Genomic DNA, 20,953 nt, shown 5'->3' with positions numbered 1-20,953 from the left:
GACAGCTGGGATAGGCTCCAGCACGCCCGCGACCCTAGTGAGGAGAAGCGGTTCAGAAAATGGATGGATGGAAATGCCAGAATGAGTGAGGGATTTTTTTCCCCCGACAATATTTTCTTAGTATTTGGTAGCAATGCCTTTAAATTGTTTGACATTGGTCAAATGTTTTGGATATCCTTACACAAGCGGTCCACAATAGTGAAAACAAAAAATTTTGGGCCATTATTCCTGACAGAACTGGTGGAACTGAACCAAGTTAGTAAGCCGCCTTGCTCGTGCATGCCTTTTCAGATCTACCCATAAATTTGCAATAGGACTGAGAACTTTGTGATGTGCCACTCCAAAACATTGACTTTGTTTTCCTTAAGCCCCTTTGCAACCAATTTGGCGGTATGCTTCGAGTTATTGCCCATTTGGAAGAAGCATTTGCGCCCAAACTTGAACTTCTTGGTGGATGTCTTGAGCTGTTGCTTCAGTATTTCCACATCAAGTTTCATTCTTCATAACGCCATCTATTTTGGGAAGTGCACCAGTCCCTCCTGCAGTAAATCAACCCCGCAATATGATGCTGCCACCACCCGTATTTCAAAGTTGGGCTGGTGTTCTCAGGCTTGCAAGCTTCCCTCTTTTACCTCTGAATGTCACTGCTCATTATGGTCAAACAGTTCGATTTTAGTTTTGTCAGACCACAGGACATGTTTCCAAACATTTGTCCCAATAATGCTTTTTTTGATGTTTCTTTTGTGGTAAGGTCTTCTTCCTGGCCTTTCAGCCCATGTTAGCACAGTACTTGTTTCACTTCATGATAATGACTCTTACCGGCTTCAGTCAGCATCTTCACAAGGTTTTTTGCTTTTGTTCTTGGGTGGATATGCACAAAATGTTTCATGTGATTTCATGTCAGACAGTGAGAAAAAAAGTGTCTTTTTATATATTTTGTATGTACAGTTTTGGTTTCAACTTTGGTGGCTGGACTGGCCCCCAGACATTCGCAACTATTCACAGCGAAAATTACCACCGATGGACAATTTCAAGTCTGGAAACATTGAAGATTCTGCATTGTCCATTGGTGTCCTGCCCAAAATCAGCTGGGATACGCTCTAGCTCACCCGCGACCCTAATGAGGATAAGTGCTATCGAAAAAAGAATGGATGGATCCCATTTCTCTTGACGCTTGCGTGAAAGTCAAGCGAGCAAAACTCTGAATCGGCTTTAGATGTGCTAAGCGAGTCTCCAGACAGGCACGCTTGTCTGATGGATGACTCCCTCGCGGCACAAACAAGTGTGACAAAAACATTTCAAACGTTTATATGTCATTTATTTACACAGTGCAGACCCACCAAACCATGTCAAACGGCCCAATCGATGTCACCGTTTTGCGATGAGATTGGAAATCATTTGTTTTGGCGAAGACTGGATCCACTAAAGCCAGGGTTTTCAAACATATTGGATCCAGCGACCCCTTCCAGCACAGAATTGTTTTCCCCAGAAACTCATCATAATCTGAATAACATAACTACTATGTAGTTAGCCTAATAGCAAAGTTGGCTAAGTCATAGTTTTCGGAAAAAACAAGAAAAAAACCACAACTAATTCAACAAACAAGAAGAATCCACTTGCTGAGATTCTTTTTTTTTGCGGAATATCATGTTCCGGATGAGTGAGAATTTAGACAGACGTCAAGAAAAAACACAATTATTAGAAAACACATTTGCTTAGGCAACTATGCTATTAGGCTAACGATGCATAGCTCAAAATGTTATAGGAATAAATAGTTGCCTATTTTCAAGAAAAAAATGTTTTGTGTTGAGAATAGAGCAGTATTTTTTTCAAGACAAAAAGCCAAAATCTTTGCAAGAACAAACACGTATTTTGCCGGCATGAAAAGTCGCAAACTTGCGAGAATGAAGTTTGTACTTTTTCAAGATAAAGTCGGAATATTTGGATCGAAATTATTGATTTATTGTTAATAATCGAATTAAAAATAAGGGGAAAACACAATTTACCTATACATTTAACATAGTTTTTATTTGATAAAATAATGGCTTTCCGCAGCACAAATCATTGCATTAATTCTGGCCGTGTCCTCACCTTCTGTGCTGTCCCTCCTCCCGCTCGGGGTGAAGGTTTGTCTTGATTAGGCGACTGCGTCGGCCGCCTCTTTTATCACTCAAATGAAAGACGGCCCATATCTCCACCGCTTTATTGTTCTCTCGCTCCTGTTTACTGTGTAATCCCCGCGCCTTTCCTCTTCCACGTCCTCGTCTGCCTTTTTAAGCGGTTAATCAAGCCGCCGTCCTGTTGAGTGGCGCTCGCTCGGAAAGCCGGACGGCTCTCGAGGGACGCCGGCAGTCGGGGTCGTCCCGAGTCCACGCTTGGATCGACAGTGCGCCGCGGTGGTCGCGTGTGATAGCGCCGGTTTGTCCGTTTAATCGTATGAGGACGTTAATGACCTTATTTCAGTGAACCCTCGCTATTCGGGTTAGGGTTAGGATTAGGATTAGGGTGCGAGGGACCAAAACAGCTGCGAAAAGCAACAAATGAAATGAATCCCAGCACCCCTAAAACTCCGATCCTTTTTCCTTTTTACTAATTACTGAGACGGTGAACTATATCGTACTCAATTGTAGAGATGTAGCATTAAATAGTTTTTCACTATTTCAGTTGTCTGAATTTTTTTGTTGCGGCTAAAACGGTGACTAGTGATGAACTTTGGAAGAAGAACTAGAGTGCCTTTGTTCACGTCAGCGGGTTTCCGCCGCAATCGCGACGTGCAGTTAGCTAGCTAGCTACGCCAAAACCTGGAAAATGCATCTGGTTGATTTTTCCCCAGGTTTGTTCACAACACACTTTTCTGTGGCGTGTCAAATTTAGATGTATATATTTTCATTCTACACGGACTTTAAAAGAAATATAAATTTGAAAAAAAAAATAATAAAACCCAATTTTTCCCAAAATGTTTTTAAAAATTTTAAATTTGAAAAGTTTTTTTAAATGCACACTTTTTGAAAAAAAATCAACAAAATGAAGAAAGAATGAAGAAATGGACCAACACCTTCGTCCAGAACTACCCAAGCTCTCCCAAAAAATTTTTTTCCCCCCACATAATTCTGCTCCCCACACACGCCTGCCCCATAAACGAGCAACAAATAAAAATGACGAGAATGACGCAGACCTCTGCAAAGGCTATTTGCCGATTTGTGTATTATTGATGGAGAGTTTGATAAAAGAAAATGTCCCAGAGATCAAACTCCTATCTGAACCATAAAGATAATCCTCTGCGCCTCAATAAGACAAAAGCTATCACTTTCTTCTATTTCCAATAGGAAAAAAAATCTTTCGTATCAAAATAAGCTTATTTATGCCTCGATTCTCAACCTATTGTGTATTTTGTGCTGTGGATAACCCCTACAAAAAACAAAACGGAAACAAAACAAATCGTTTTTTTTGCTGCTTTGTGCGCACGGACGCTGAAGGTTTGTGCGTTTGTGATTTGTGTGTGAACGTTCAGCACTTTGCCGATGAATAATAGGTAACGCCCCGCGTACTTTTAGCCCGCAGTGCAAGATCATGCGGCGAATAACTCCCGTCGCTCATGACGATAACACACGATTTGATACCCGCCGCCATCCCTCTCACGCGCGTGTGTATGTGTGTGTGTGTCCAGGCGTCATCAACGCGTGTTGATGAATAATGTGCAGCTCATGCCACATTACTTACCGTGTGTGTGCGTGCGCTATGCCTGTGTCACACATGTTATATGTTATCCAGCCAGTTATAAATCATCCCATACATTTATATATGGTCACATGCGCTGATTGGACAGAACAATAAGTCTTCCAACCTGCATTTGAAATACGTTCTATCAGGTTCAGGTACTTCAACTGCACTGAAGTAAAAAAAAAAAAATAAATATTCAAGCAAGCAGTATGCATACCCACAAGCCACTAGTGGTCGTCATAACACACTTTTGAGAATCACTCTCTTCGGACATTATTCATGCTAACAGATGCTAAAAACATGCCAGGGATATCAGGTCTAAAAGGACAGTACGAAATTGTACCAAATTGTATTATACGGGCCTTTGCTCAGTGTTTTATTTAAGGTAAAGGAAGAAAATCCTTGTTTTATATGTCAATGAAATTAATAAACTAAACATTCTTAATACGTAGCATAGAGCTTTGGTACATACTCAAGGATGCTTTTCAGAAATAAATTGACATTTCTTTTCTCCATAAAATATTTTGAACTGTACATTAACTCAATTACCTAAAACATGTATCTGAATTCATGTATTTATTCAATAATTTTATTTTCATTATTCATAGCAAACAGTACTGGAAAATGAACAAATCAATACATTTTAAATAACTATTTGAAATCTTGATTATTTATGGCATTGTCCTTGTTTTTATTCAATATTAAATATATATATATATATATATATATATATATATATATATATATATATATAATATGTAATTGATTATTTTCTTTACATTATTTATAATAGAACTTGATGAAATATTTCAACTAATTTTAATTAGTAATTTTACATTTTATTTCATTATTTTGCATTTTAACAATAAATTGTACTTATCTAATATTTAACAAACTGCATTCCGAATGTTCTTATTTGTTGAATTCTTTTTATTTCATTGTTTAGAATCAATAGACTCTTATGGTATGCCACATCTTAATGCACATTTGTATTCGCTATTTTCAATTCTATTTATACATTTCTTCAGTAATTGGTATATTTAGAATGGAGTTTGAAATTATTATTTGGAATAAGTGACTTTGATATTACTTTACTCTTGGCAACCAAATTAAAAAAAGAAAAAAAACAGGCCAGGCACTATTTACTACTCTCAGTACTACCACGAATAATAGTGTTTTTAAGTTTGTGTTAAAAGTTTGTTCAATCACACCTTCGATGGCGAACGGCTTTCCCACAGTGAGAAGTTTACACTCGGCGTCGATGGACACCTCGAAATCCAGCAGGGCTTTGTCCATGATGAAGGCATCTAGAGTAGGGGGATCTGTCCTTCACACACACACACACACACACACACACACACACACACACACACACACACACGTACGCACACACGGACACACACACACGTCATAAGAGTTAGACAGGAGCATCTCAAAACATTCCGTTTCCAGCCTCCCATGTTTCAAAGACTCACTGGCCACACCCCCTTTTGTGTTCAACAACGTCACCGCGCGTCCGATTATCCGATCGCGTGAAGCAGCGGCGGCCGTGCGAACTGCGCATTTCGGACGCGGCGGTGGGCGACGTTCCGACTGAAAGGCACAGACGAGTGAAATAAGGATTTCGAAATTCACTTGACTTCGGATGTTCCTAATTTGGATCTTAGACTTGTGTAGCTTGCCACCTTTATATGTTAGAATTTTGTCTTTAATTTGTGCTTGATTTATGGTAAATGTAATGCCATTTTGAAAAAAAAAAAAAATCGAAATTTGGGAGAAAATTTTGTAATTCTATTTATCCACTAAAGTATATTAGTTTCAATAAAAATAAATCATAATTTAAGATTTTTAAACACTCCTTTTATGTTTTTCATTTTTCCAAACATTTTATCTGAATAAAAAAAAAAAACTTTTATTCATCAAAGTTTGGTCATTTTGATTCATGCATTATTTAAAGGAAATTGACTACAATTTCAGAAAATGTTTTAAAATGATGAATATTTTTTTTAACTTTACACTAAACAATTCAAAAAGTATTTTTTCCCAATCAAAAAAATAAAAACATTTAAATGTAAGTTTTTATTTTATTTGAATATAAAAATCATGCCCCGCGACCCTAGTGAGGATAAGCGGAACGGAAGATGAATGAATGAATGTATGAATAAAAATCATGCATGCTTAATATACAAAATAATTATATTTTATAAATTCAACATTTTCTTCTCAAATGTAAATCTTTTTTCTTTTTTTATTAGCAATTTTTTTTTCCAATATTTAAAAAGAATTTAATATTTGAACAAAAAAAAACCAATAAAAATAGTGATTTTTCCAAATATTTATTCAAATGTTTCTGCCAAAAATGTTTTTTTTAAATCTAAATTATTTAAAAAAATATATACTCTCAAACGTTATAAATCAACATTTAAATACATTTGTAATAAATGTTTTTTAATGTGCACTTAAAAATAAAATTGGATAAAAATCAAATCGCTGCCATTTTTGCCCGCGCTAAAGGCATGTAGAGTACGAGGATCTGACCCTTACCAACAACACGCACACACAAAGACGCATCATAAGATTTTGATTAAGCGTCTCCAAACATAGCTTCACTAAAGCGTAAATATAAAGCGGTGGACGCCATTAAGTGCATCCTTGTGTAAACACATATATCACTTAGCTAAACTGACAGCCTCCGTGGCAAGCCGATAAGACTTTGGACACACTGCCAAAGACTCTTCTTCTTCTTCTTCGTCCGCTTTCCTATTGATCCGCCTGAACCTAATTGACCTCTAATTATAGAGCGCTCCTCTTTGCCGGCCAACGACGGTCGGCTGGAGATAAGTGTCACCGCAATAAAGTGGATTTAAAGCGTTTAAAATAACAAACAAACAAACAAAAAAACAATTACTTGGCAAAGCACAACAACATGAAACCCACGTTGACATTTTCTATAAGGCCATTAATCGTTCTTTGTGTGTCTGCAGGATTATGTAATGACTACTAAATCCATTTCGGAACCCATCAAACGGTTCAAATGAACACCGTTTGTGTTCAGATATCCGTCGTAACAACGTGACAGCGATGCTATTAGTTAGCTCGCCTATGGCGTATGGCATTGTTTGTTAGCATTAGACTGAAGAGCGATGTAAAGCTATGCGTCTGTTTTAAATGCCGGACGTGTAATTCTCTTAGTTTGAAGTTTAGTTTGACGCTAAACTTCAGATGGGAGCAATGAAACATCTTTTGGGGGGTTTTGGCGGTTAGCGGCATGCGTCAATAAACCAGCAAATTCAAAATGCGCAACCTATCACCGTTCAAGTTTGGCAATGTTTACCGGCAGACAAAAGGCTGACTTTCCAGAGCTTTTTTTTTTTTTTTTTTTTTGCTGCGCTAGCAGAGCAGAGTAGCGGTGTTTTATTGTTTACCTCCAGCGAGGCCTGTCAGCCACGAAGAAGAAACACGGAGGAGAAGAAAGGAGAGACAAGGGTTTCTTGCGGGGACGTAAACACACTGAAGTCGCCCGACGCTCCACCTGAGCGGCGCGCATCGCAGTGCGCACGCTTGACCGGAGGATGCAGGGAAGCCTTTGTGTTTCATTTCTTCTGATGGCGCGCACACGCCCGTTTGATGTGAGCCTTCAGGTCCAGGCTCCGGGGGACTCTTTGGCCCTTCGGATCACAGCGCGGCGGATCCGCGCTGTGATCCGATCGTCTCGGTCGTCTTGGCTTTTTTTGGCGCTGCTCGTCAAACTAAACACGTTCGAGTTGTATTCTGGTCCAATACACTTACGAACTGCTTGAAGTTATTTGTCGGTTTAATAGACTTACAGGTTGGAGTTACTCATGATTATTGTTATATTATTCAGTAAAGAAATATTTGCATATGAATATTCATATTATCATTCTTTTTAATTTAAATTTTAGCAGGCAGGTTGAATTCAGACATGTAATTAATTGATTTATTGTCATTAATATTTTAAGAGACTGTGCTGAAATTATTAATGAATGTATTATTCATTTATTTTCATATTACTATTCATATTCACATTATTATCTATTTAAAAAAAGTGTTCTCAAATGTTGTCAGATAATTGTGTTTTGAGGTACAAAATATTATTATTATTATTAATAATAATAATAATAGATGAATAGAAGAAATTAAAACAACTTTTTCATCCCTAAATTGTCCAGACCGCGTTGTTAAAAAGTTGACCTTTTAACCTTCAGTTAATTGCTTGTGTGTCCCCCCCGCACAGTCTCGAGGTCTGTTTTATCATTCCAATAGGGCATAAACGTTAAATAATTTCATTTAACTATTTGCGTGAACTCTGCGATAACCTTTTTTTTTTTTGTGTGTCTCTAAGAAAAAAAAAAGCGTCTTCGTTTATGATTTGTCACGTCCTGTCACGGCCAATCGTCTTGTGCTTGCGTCACTTCAAGGTTATATATATTTTTTTTTCCTGGCTTTTCATCTTCTTGTCTTTCGGGCTATCTGAGGGCTAATCTTTACACAAAGTTGTTTATTGTGTTTGTCTTCATCCTGCAAACTTTGCACAAGCTTTTTCTACGTGTTGTTGTTGTTTTTTTTTTAACTAAAGATTTCCGTTAAGGATGCGTGCCACTGTGTTCTTCCCTGTTTGTTTTTTGTTGGCAGGATATAAAAATGTAAAAGGAAATTGAATTGTTACGCATGAGAAAGCGGATCTGATAACGTTTGACATACACACAAACGCAGCAACAACCCGATTTGGGGACCCGCTGACAGGGCGGAATTATTGGTCAGTCTATTACACTTAACAGGTTCAAGTTACTGCTCGGTTTAATGCACCTTTTAACATTTATTGGTCGGTCTAATATACCTTTGAGCATGTTTGAGTTGTTACTTGCAAGCAGGTTCAAGTTATCGGTCAGTCTAATAGCCTTACTAACTTGTTCCATATATTGGTCATTTTACTATGCTTACTAACAGATTTGAGTTATTGTTCAGTCCAATATACTTACCAATATGTTCAAGTTATTTGTCCGTCTAATACAAACGTGCAAGTTATTGGTCGGACAAATACACGTAGTGACACGTTAGAATTATTGGTCAGTTAAATACACGAGTCAACATGTTCAAGTTATTGGTCAGGGAAGTACACTTACTAACATGCAAACTAACACGTTTGAGCTATTGGCTAGTCTAATACACTTAACAACATTTTGGAGTTATTGGTCGGTCTAATACACATTTTAAAACATTCAGGCTATTGGTTGGTCGAACTTACTAGCATGTCGAATGGACTTGCTAACAGGTTCAAGTAATCGGTCGGTTCAATATACTTACTAACGTAAGTTATTGGTCGTTCTGACTGAGATATGGGTTTTATGTTGTAATAAACGTTCTAACATGTTCAAGTTATGAGTTGTTCGAATGGATGTGCAAGTTTTTTACTGTTCTAATACACTTACCAACAGATCTTACAAAAAGGGTTGGCATTATTGGTCGGTCTAATACACTTGCCAACAGGTTGGAGTTATTGGCTACTCTAAAACACATGCCGACATTTTGGAGTTATGGATCCACTGGATAGACTTATATGGCCTGATTGGAGTTACTTTTGGGTGTAATCCAGATCCCCTGCAAGTCTTACTTGAGCATTTGCACCCCGTCGGGGGTGGTGGGCTGGTTGAAGCGTCGCATGTAGTCGTGCATCTCGGGGAAGCTCTTCTTCATGTAGTCCTCGGCGCTGCTCTCCCGCACCGTCCCGAATCGGAAGCCCAGCGAGGGATGGTGCAGCTGCGGGAGGGAGTGAGGCGTCCCAGGAAGTCGTTAGTCACAGAGAAGGTAGTCACAGCGCTTCATTTTGTTGTGTTTTTGGAGTCTTTTCGAATACAACGCCACACGCTTCATGGAGGCTATGTTGTCTTTGAGTTATTGTTCGGTCTAATGCACTTAGGAACATGTTGGAGTTATTGGTGAGTCTAATACACTAAATAACAGGTTTGAGTTATTGGTCAAATGCACTTAACGTGTTTTTAACAAGTTTTTTCCCCCCGTCTAATACACTTTTTAAACATGCTTCAGTTATTGGTCAGTCTAAGACAAATACTAACACATTGGAGTTATTTGTTAGTGTCATACGGTTCAAGTTATTTTTTTATCTAAGTCACACTTACGAACAGGTTGGAGTTATTGGTCGGTCTAAAACACTTAGACAGGTTGGATTTATTGGTCAGTCTAATGATCTTTGACTTACAAACAGACTTGAGTCATTGGTCGGTCTAATGCATTTAATAAGAGGTTTGAGTTATTGGTCAGTCCAATCCACTCAACAGGTTAAAGTTATTGTTTTGTCTAATAATTTTACAAACAGGTATGAGTTTTTGGTCGGTCTAGTACTCATACAAAATTCTGAGTTTTTGGTTACGCTAAAAACCTTACTAACATAATCCAGCTATTGGTCGATCTGATCCATTTACTAGCATGTTAGAGTTATTGGTCAGTCTAACACACATCTGGAATTCAGAGTTATTGGTTACTCTAATAAACATGCGAACATGTTCCAGTTATTGGTCAGTCTAATACACATATGGAATTCAGAGTTATTGGTTACTCTAATAAGCATACTAACATGTTCCAGTTATTGGTCAGTCTAATACACATATGGAATTCAGAGTTATTGGTTACTCTAATAAACATACTAACATGTTCCAGTTATTGGTCAGTCTAATACACATGGAATTCAGAGTTATTGGTTACTCTAATAAACATACTAGCATGTTCCAGTTATTGGTCAGTCTAATACACATGGGATTCAGAGTTATTGGTTACTCTAATAAACATACTAACGTGTTCCAGTTATTGGTCAGTCTAATACACTTCCTCACAGGTTTGAGTTATGGGTCAGTCTAACACAGCAAGTCTAACCTTTTCGTCGTGGATTCCCGACACCTGCTCGAAGGTTTTTTCGCCAACCATGACGGCGGCCAGGTTTGCTGTGTAGCTGGACAGCACCAGGAGGCAGAAGATGGCCCACAGGTTCATCAGGAAACGGCCCGTCCAACATTTGGGAGTCTGAAGAGCGGCGGTGACAACAAAAGGCGTTACGAGACTGGTGGAATTTAGTTTGACTGTGGATTACTTCGAGTCATCTTATTTCTGTTGTGCGACGGTGGTTATCTTGAATTACTGGTCGAGAGAAGCCATCGCGTGAATGACATGTTACTAACATTCCGGGAGGCAAATCTTGCAGAAAGTCTTCCAAGAAGAGTAGAAAAAGTGAGGACCATGTTTTTCTCAGTCACATTTTCTTATTTGAAGGACAAATATGTCAAAAAAAAAACAAAAAAAAAAGGGGAGCCTTCCAGGTATTGACACAAGTTGAGTTCCACACTTAAACATCTCTATCCTTTTTACAAATCCCACATTAGCACCCAATTAAGTTAATTGAAAAAAGATGACTTGGCGTATTAAAGGACAGCCCAAAAAAAGGGGGACTGTTTGGAAGGCACCCTGGAAACATCTCGCCATGAAATTGTCAGCCTGGGGGAGAGAACCCCCCCCCCCCCCCCCAACACCCTACACCCAATGAAAGCCAATCATTTATTCCACCAATTAAAATCCACCTCATGTAACAGAAGATGGGACGACTTTCTGTCGTTGTAAAGGCTCGACACTTCACCGTAAAGCCGGGTCGTAATCGCTTATTACAAGGTGAAATGATGGGAAATGTCTCGGAACAGCACAACATTCATCAGCCCCTAACCTCAATGGCGGCCTTACTCTAGTGATGTAACAACAAAGGTCACCTTATCTTCAAAGTACACGAGGGAGTCACGTTTGTTTCTTTTTGTGCTCCAGCGCTCTCCCTGTAGAAAATACAATGCAGTGGATTTTTTTAAATTTAATAAAAACAATTTTAAATGTAGATTATTTCAAATAGAGTGCACCCCTCCACACTCGCAGTTCGGCACCTGCGTATTCGCCTATTCACAGATTTAAAAGGGGGGGTGGAATTATTATTTTTTTCCATTTGTTTTTGTTTTTTACTTTTTTTTTCTTTTAGTTTTTTTTTTTTTTGGGGACGGGAGAAAAGGATGACTTATTCCAAATTAAAATGAGTACAAAATTTAGAGAGAGAGAGAGAGAGAGAGTGTAGTACATAACACCAGACCTCGGTAAATGAGACACTGGCAAACCTCATAACACGATCACTACAGAAGCAGAAATGGGCACTTAGATTTTCATTTTGTTCGTTTGACAGTTAAGAATGTTCAAATGTTGCTGAAACCTTGTCTCAACACTAATACTGTATGTCACTGTAAGTTAGAGCAGCTAATTGGATTTAAGAGCCTTCCTTGGCAGCTTTTTAACGACGTCGCCGGGTCGGCCCCGCTCAGAAAGTGATTGTTTGGGTGTGACGCGGCGCGAGAGACGCTCCGGCGAGGTCGTTTTCACGGGTGGCGAGATTGCTAATGGGGGCAAGTCTGTTCATCAGTGAGGATCAAAGGCACGACCTTTCAATTAGGCCAAGGTCTCCCTAATAACTCGGGCCTCTGTTCTCGTTCATCCCTGAGTTATTTGCGAGACTTTCTCTTGGGACACGGGAGGGGATTGTATGTTTATTATGATGGCTTGCCAACTCACGGCAGGACGTTCAAGAGAATGACATTGAAGTCGCATATTGGGATTTGTGAACGTGCATAAATTTGAGCGAGCGTATGCTTTTCAAACGCTGAAAATGACCTTGCGTTACTTGAGGTTCAGCAATATGGCTGCCAAGACGAGCTTGACAAGCTTTGAACAAGAATGATCTATTTATCCGTCTGTTTTTCAGAGTGTTGGGGGAGGAAGGCTCTGGAGGACACGGAGGTGTTCCCATCCCAGTGTTGAACATGCCCAGACGTGCGTAACCGGGGAGGCGTCCCGTCTCCGGCCTGGAACTTCTCCAGCGCCATCCGGAAGTTTAGATTCAAATTGCAGAGATTTGAACTAAATCTGGACTAGTTTAACCATTCATTTTCCTCCGCTTATACTGGTCAGCGTCATGGAGGAAGACGTCTAGGGAGGTGTTCCGAGGCCAACTGGGAGACATGGTTCCTCTAGAGCACAGGTGTCAAACTGGTGGCCCGGGGGCCAGATCCGGCCCACCATCTCACATTATGTGGCCCGCGAAAGCAAATAAAAATTGCTAATAATGTTCCAATGTAGTGATGTTGAGATATTGCAAGCATTTTTGTTTCCAATCCTTCTTTGAAAAGAAATGTAGTAGTTAAAAATATGTTTTTAGAGGCTTCTGATTTCACAACTAGTTGTTCATCAATTTGTTGTGTATATCTAATTGTGAGGTGATAATTTCTTCATACGGGTTCACAGTCATAACGGCCCTCCGAGGGAAGTCATAACTACGATGTGGCCCGTGACAAAAATTACTTTGACAGCCCGGCTCTAGAGTGTCATAGCTCTACGCCAATGTCTCCTACCGGTTTGACATGCCCGGAACACGTAACCAGGGTGGGTACTTACAGTAGTTGTCTTTGGCTAATTTCCCCAGCTCCATTGGTAGGATAACGTTAAGATTGACAAGATTTAAGATAGAATAATGCATTTATCCAATCATTTTCCTCCACTTTATACTGGTCAGAGTCATGGGGAAGAAGTCTCGCGAGGCTACCGGAGCTGTTTCCAGGCCATTTGAGAGACACAGTCCCAACCGTTTGGATATGCCCAGACCTGTCTCTGGCCAACTTCTACAGTTTCATTGGGAGTATAAGATTAAGATTGAAAAGATAAGATAAGATATTTATCCGTTCATTTTCCTTCACTGTAATCCTGGTCAAAGTTTTGGGGGAAGAAATCTCGGGAGGTTATTGAGATGTTCCCAGGCCAAATGAGAGAGATTCCTTCCAGAGGGTCGTAGGTCTAGGCTGACGTCTCCTACAAGGACCTGCCTTGAAACCCCACCAGGGAGGCATCTGCAGATAACAGATGCCCGAAGCACCTGCCGTGGCTTTTCTCTGAGCGAGCTCCTCGCACCCACCTCCAAAGGTGGCTGTTAGACATTACACTTCAAACTGTTACTGACACTCAGTGAAGGAAACTAATTCCTGTCATTTGTATTTGACAGAATTTTGCTTGTGACCATCGGTGAGGGTGGGAATGTATTTCAACCAGTAAATCACGCACGGCAGTCCAATATAGCGAAATCGGACATTGCGGCGATCTTCATTGACCAAGTCTACCATAAGGTCTCCTTCAAGGTTGACATGGCTGGAGAATTTTCCCAGACAGAGGACAGGGCCACCTCGACAAGCTTCTCGCCAAGTGAATTGACGATCACTACCATTTGCATTTGATAGTCAGCGCTGGGCCAATCGACGTTTGAGGGCCTGAAGTGCATAAAGTTTTACATTACCCACGTTGCTCAGAAGCGCATACTTTTAGGAACTGTGCTGTTTTATTCACTTCGGCCTCAAATCTGTCAGGGAACCTGAGGGCCTGCTCGTAAATAATAACGGCGATGCATTTTGCAAAGAGAGAGCGGAAAGAAAGTATTGGTCGCTCCCGTTAACACGACCATGACCACCCTCATCGTCACCCTGAGCCAGTTCAGTTTCTCATCTCCGCTTACTCGATTAACCTCTAAACACGATGCGGACAGCCTTCCGTCACCGCTCTCATGGCTCCCTTTGTTTCTTTCGGGACTCTCACCAGTCTCAAACTTTGTGCGACTCTTTCGGAGAGTTGACCTTCACTGCGCCCCCCAAACCCCCACCCCCCAACTTCATCCACCCCAATCATGCCGGTCATAACTCTTCCAATCTCTGTCGAGACAATTACCCTTGCATTATCCTCCCCGTGGCTCCCTACTTCATCACTGCCTAACATCTAACCTCGCCCTCAATCAATCTTCTTTGCTCCCCGTTTATATTTTTGTATTTTTTTTTTCATTGTGCTGCAAACCCCTCCTAAATCCTCTTCTGAATTACCTTAACTGCTTTTGTCCTATTGCCTTTCCTCCCTTCCTTATCCCGCCTGATCTAAACAAAATTCCCATCGATCAAAGGGATGATTGCAATGTTACCTTGGTGGCGACGGTGCGGCCGAACAGGATGGCGTAGCAGAGGTTGAGCGCGGAGGAATAAGAGAAGACGCGCACCCTGTTGCGCCCGTGGGGGGTCATGCCGAAGGGGCTGTTCCACTCGTACAGGGTGAGGAAGAGTGCGGTGAGGTGCAGCGTGACGAAGATGCCCACCCACATGGACCAGTGCAGGGGCCACATGAAGGCGCCGATGGGGGCGGCGGTGTCCCGACTGCGAACCTGGGAGAACCCGAAATATGTCAAAATCTTTGATGGGGAGGAAGATAAGTTTGGGATGATATTACATTTTTGGGGTGTAGCTGTGCTTTAAACTATTAATATAAGCAATAACAAACATTTGGGGTGATTGTCAATTGCTTGCGTTTTTTTCTGTATGTGTGGCAGAGCTTGGTCCCTATCCCCAGCGAAAAGCGCCAGTTGATTGTAGTTTTAGTTTAAGTATAAAAACCCAGAGTGCATCAGACTATTGTTATGCATTTGTGGTCATTTTGACAAAAAGACAAACTTGTAACTATTATGTTTTCCCACATTCTTTGGCAGTGATTCCAGTTTGTCAGAGCCTTTGCAAGTCCAGTGCTGCAAAATACTCCAGTTACACGCCGAAATTCGTGTTGCATTTGCCTCCAAAATCCTCGAGAGAACCGTTTCAGTATCAGCGTCATATTTTTACCACCAGCCTGAGATATCTTGTCGGTAAACACAGCCAGCCGTAATTGGCTTGTAAAAACCATACACATAGTTTTCCTTTTTGCACAATTCATCTACTTTGGAAGGGCAAGGGAGTTTTTCCCTTTTCGTACAGACAGATGAGTCTTTATTCTGAAATGGGACCCTACTGTCAGATCGTATTATACATTGCTGTGTGTCAGCCGCACGGGGAGATGTTAACAAATCAAACGAATAACGGCGGGGTGCCTCAGGGCTCTGCTCAGACGTCTCCTCCCGCCCGCCTCTCTGAGCCGTTACGGCGTCTTAAACTGCTGCTCGTTTTTTGGAATTTCCATAATTAATAGGCCCGGCGTAAAGCGAAACTAATTATTCACTCGCTAATGAACTCCTGTTGCTGAATGAGCGGGGCCAACGGGTGAAATCAAGCAGCAGGGGGTGGCGGACCGCATTCGCAGAAATGACTGGATGCTGAATCCAGAGGTGGCAAAAGTACACACATTCTGTGACTAACAATCTATTTTTACTTTCGATTACATGTGCCCTGTGACTGAAAAACTATTTTGACAAAAGTAAGTAGCAGGAAGTGCTGATATATGTTTTCAAATTTAGGGAGTAAAAGTAAAAAGGCGCAGGGAAATGAATAATCAAGTAAACCTGAAAAATAGTCTTTGTACTTCGATATTTCCCCCCACTGGCTGGCTGGAGATGGTAGCGCATTGTCAGGACATGCCCTGTATGCCCTCGCCATCGTTAGGATACCAAAAATACCCCAAATTGAACTAATGATGACCGCGGGCCACCGTACCAGGATGCCCAGGCTGGTGGAGTAGAAGGGCGAAGTGAAGTCGATGACTCTGCTCCTGGCCGAGTTGATGGAAAAGGAGGTGACCGCCATGTCCGCCACGCCGTTCCTCAGGTCGCCCACCAGGCCGGTCCAACGGCCGCTGCCGCTCATCGCCCCGTACTTCCCGTCCCCGACGATGTAGAGGTCAAAAGTAAATCCCATGTCCTCCGCCAGCTTCTCCAGCAGGTCGATGCAGTAGCCGTAGCAGCACTTGCGCAGGTCGTCTGCAAGGCCTGCAATGGGAAGACGGTGACGTGAACTGAATTCCGATGAAGCTCGGAACAGCGATATAAATGCCGAATCTCGTGTAATACCCTTTTCACACTCAGCTGGTGCTGGTTAAGTGTTGCAAGTCAAAATAAGTTTTGATTTGTTGCTACACTTGGTGCCAGACTGCGCCACCTTATTGCTGGTCTCGAGGGAAGGCTCCGATTATGTCGTCTATGTTAGGGGTCAAGGGTTGGGATTTCAGGGTTGGGGAAAAGGCTAAGATTTTGGGGTTAAATTGAGGGTTAAGGGTCCATGTTAATGTTAATCCTTAGCGGATGGTCGTCAGGGGTTATGTTTGAGGGTTAGGAATAGGGTTGACTATTAGGGTAAGATTTAGGGTTAAGGAGTAGTTTCAGGGATTGGGAATTAGTGGTTTGGGTTAAGGTGTTAAGGTTGGCAATTATGGGTTCATGGTTGGGGTTAGCGTTGGGGTATTGAGGTTTCGGGTTGGGGGTTTGGTGTTAGGTTTAGGAATAGGGGTTAGAGTTTTGGTGTTATGGTTTAGAGTTAGGGTGAAGGATTACAAATAGGTTTCGAGTTCGGGTTTAGGTTAGGATTTGTGACCCTGGTCCAGATCCTCAGTTCAGGAAATCTACCTGAGGAAGTGAAAATGGAAGCACGTATGGAATTGATTTGGACAGGGCTCACTCGTTCTATGTTATCCTAATGGTGTTTGGTAGTGTTTAGGTCAGGGGGCTCGTCAAATGTCTTGGTAAGATGAAAATTCAGGGGTCAAATTCTAAGGGATCTTTGGATGCAGATCTGTCCAGTCTGTCAGTGTGTAATCAATAAGGTCTACAGAACCAAGCTGAAAGCAAACTTACTGTTGCCGTCCCAGTCTGTCACTGATGCATTGGGGTTATGCAGCTGGTTGAAGAGTCCTTGTATCACGTCCGACCTGTTGTTCCTGGGGTCCAGGCATAGCTGTCCGGCCGGACACTGCCCGTCCTCATCCACCTCGCGAGTAAACACAAACGGGTGCTCCACCAGTGTCACCACCCGCAGACGGTGCCCCTCCACGGAAAGCCCGGGCCTCCAGCGTCCCCCGGCGTGAAAATCCCCTTGACCGTCGCCTCCCCTCACTCCAGCGCCGAGACCTTGACCCTGGCTGCTGCCAAAGCCTCCCACCAACCCGTGGACGCCGCCCTCCAACTCTAACCTGCCTCGGGACCACTGGCCCACGGTGACCCAGGCCGGCTGGCCCAGGGCGCCCCTCTTGAGGCTCCAAACGTGGAAGAGCTGTGAAGAAAGTACTCTGGAGAGGCCGCCGTCCACCTGGATCAAGCCTGTGGCCCCGGTAAAGGAGGTGTTGGGGAAAAACCTAGACCATAGACCATGAAAAAACAACAATATTTGTTTCTAATTTTACCCCTCCCATATACATATTAGAAATAAATGCGTGCCTAAAATGTATAGAAAACACTGTAAACATTGTCGTGTCTGTGTATAGCAGAAGTGCCTGTAAGAGGCGGCGCCTCGTGGGCTGGCATGCGACATCGGCAAGTTTGCTTGTGAGTGTCTGGGCTGTGAGCTGTGGCCAAAAGCAGCTCCTGCGTGAGTTTACTAATGGCGCCTATGGGTTTTAATGTTCAACAAAGTGCAAAACGCGACTGTGGCTCTCATTTCCCACATGAGAGGGCATTACAGGCGGAAAGTATAATGGAAAAAAAATGATCGCTTGAAAATGTTTCCGTATAGTGAGGGCACGGACGATGAACCATGACATAGCGGGTGAAGACTACTTTATTTATCCCCATGGGGAAATTCGGTTGCCCTTTTAACAGCTTACATTGCTCACGGATACATAAAAGACATTGCACACACCATTAAAAACAAGACAGATTAAAAATAAACATAAGTTAAAACCTAGTAACATAGTTACAAAAAGGACAGGGTTTGGCTGTGGTTGAGACTATCTCAGCTGACTTTGGCCAAGGGTCGGGGCACAGCCTGGACTGGTTGCCCCTTAATCTCGCGCAAGGGCGTTTGAATTAGTGTGACCGCCGCCACACTTGTCGCACTTTCGTTAATTAACATGAATGTTTTTGGAATAGAACAGAAGATGGAGAGAACAGAACACGCAAACTCCACACGGGAAGGCCGGAGCTGCTATTCAGCCTCCCGCCAGGAAAATAAACAGCCCGACTTAAACCAAATGAAGGAATGGAAAACTGGGGAAGAGGCAATCAAAAGGCTAAAAAGGATATTGCAGAGGGCCACGCGAGTCATCTCAGTTGGGGGAATTGCATCTCCCGGAAAGTCCGAATTAAAAGTTAATGTGGAGCAGCGCGGGGTCTTCTTCGAATTGGAAACGTCCAGCCCGACGAGACATTGTTATGCGCCTCACTCGCCCGGTGGCTTCCACACGGGGCTCTTTACCGGGAAATACATTAGGAGGAGCAATCCCGGTCGCCACAAGGATCTGCGCTGGCTTCTTGAACCGCGTGGGCAACGTTAGCTCGTGTCTTAGCATTCCATGCTCGATGCCAACGCGTACGAGTAATGTTTGATCAGATCTAGATTAGTGTTGGGTCACTGGAAACCACACAGCGGATTGTTGAAATGTTAAAGAATCACCGCTTCGGATATCGGCGACGAACCGTGCGTGGACCGCCGACGATGTCCGCAAAACGATGACCTCGTCTTTCCTTGTTTTAGACTCTCCCGTCGTGGGCTCAACACGGGAATCGACGTGCATAGAATGTATTCCCCTCCCCATTGAGCATGAGATATGCCCAGTGAAATAAAAAGATTAGCTCGATCATAACGGGTCATTAACCTCAGCTCCGAGTCTTCTTCCCTTTGCGAATTCTTCTGGTTTCCTTTACTTCAAAGGTGCGATAATAAATTTATATCATCTGTCTTCTGCAAAAACCTTATTCCAAATGCACCTGGTGTCATCCCCGTTGCCTGCCGCTTATGTTTCCTCATCAGCCGCCTTGACAATAAAAGCGCGAGCGCTTCCCCGGCCGAGGATGCCGAAATCACTCACGGTAATGGCGCGGCTGAATCATCATATACCAAAAGACCGATGATTCATCGAGGCGGGCCACGCTCTGGTCCCGTATTGCGTGATAGAAATTAAAGCTCACATCTTTTCAAAGTCCCCTTTCTCCACTTGTGAGATTCATGAGAGGAAATCCTTTTCTTTTTTCTCACTATGCTTCTGTGCCGGGCCACGGACAACACTCTTGTCCTGTAGCTAACCAAGAAATGAAAGCGCACGTCTTTCATCCAAGTCCATTCTCTCCACTTTTCGAGATTCTCGTGTCAGGATAAGCGTCGGATCCTCCACCGTGATGTTTTGGTGCCGGGCCACCGCAGGCCACCTTTAATGGATGAGTGCGAGCGTCAGGGCATGTTGATAATTTACACCGGCGGCGTCAGAGAAAGATGGCTTCCTGTCAATAACACCTGGCCCGCCCATCGCCACGCTCAAGAGTGAATGTCAACAAAGCGGCCCTGGTAAGTAATGACTCTATCAGAGAGTCTCAGGCATTCGTCTCGCCGTCTTATCGCTCCATCTTCCTCCGCGGGGAAAGTTGATTCCCTTCGGGGACGATGCCCGACTGAGCTTGTTTTCGGGGCTTTCAATCTCTCGCGGGGATGGAATCGGTGTCCGGCGACATGGCAGCGATTTCAGATTTCTCGCCATCAACCATTTTTTTATTTCTTTTTTTGCCCCTCTGGGCTGCTTCGACTTCATTGCGACTTAATTTGTGTGTTTCTTCTTCCCCTTCCGGCTTCCCCTGTCCCCGTGTGTGTATTTTTTCTTTAACTCTCTCTCTGGAATAAGCAACGTTGTATTTTATGATCATTACAGGCAGCTGGAATAGAACAGCAGCCAAACTTTTTTTTTTTCTCGGCGTGGTGACTCAGTACGGCACCTTGCCCCCCTTTCTTTTACAGCTTTATATTTATCTTCCTCCCTGCCTACAATTCTGTCCTAGGGATGGAACGGTACGCCAAAATTCACATTTCAGCGCATACCTTGGTTCAAAGGTCACAGTTTGTTCACATTCGGGACAGTGAGGAAACAAAATGAAAAACAACAATCTATTTGTCCTTTGCGTAAACGAGAATGACAGAATCCCGAATCTTCTTTTTTTCGGAAATGACAGACAAGTGCAACACGTAGTAGCTTTGAACACGAATACACAACATCCCAACGATTTCCTTTTTATAAAACTGCAACATAAATAGTTTGTGTTCTTTTTAGGAAATGAACGACACGGACACGTTCCGTAGTAACAATTTGAGTAGTAATGTTTAAGTCTTTTCTTTTTAGGAAAGTTCAACATCAGTAGTTTGTCTTCTTTTTAGGACATTAACAACGCAGACCAGCGCAACAGTGACAGTTTGAACTG

General features: G+C 42.5%; 1 protein-coding gene across 2 annotated transcripts in view; it reads right to left on the bottom strand.

The window, feature by feature from the left end:
• grin3ba (glutamate receptor, ionotropic, N-methyl-D-aspartate 3Ba) overlaps positions 1-20,953 on the bottom strand; it is an 86,593-nt gene that overhangs the window by 12,255 nt on the left and 53,385 nt on the right. For both annotated transcript variants that reach the window (XM_061795827.1, XM_061795828.1), the window contains exons 3-8: positions 17,411-17,907; positions 16,278-16,549; positions 14,786-15,022; positions 10,630-10,776; positions 9,353-9,498; positions 4,932-5,047 (exon numbers count right to left, since the gene is read on the bottom strand). In XM_061795827.1, coding sequence (XP_061651811.1) covers positions 4,932-5,047; positions 9,353-9,498; positions 10,630-10,776; positions 14,786-15,022; positions 16,278-16,549; positions 17,411-17,907 — 1,415 coding nt within the window. The remainder of the gene's footprint in view (positions 1-4,931; positions 5,048-9,352; positions 9,499-10,629; positions 10,777-14,785; positions 15,023-16,277; positions 16,550-17,410; positions 17,908-20,953) is intronic.

Source organism: Phyllopteryx taeniolatus, chromosome 13 (assembly GCF_024500385.1).
Source record: "Phyllopteryx taeniolatus isolate TA_2022b chromosome 13, UOR_Ptae_1.2, whole genome shotgun sequence".
In the NCBI taxonomy this organism is placed as follows: Eukaryota; Metazoa; Chordata; class Actinopteri; order Syngnathiformes; family Syngnathidae; genus Phyllopteryx; species Phyllopteryx taeniolatus.
This window is presented reverse-complemented; position numbering and strand designations above follow the sequence as displayed.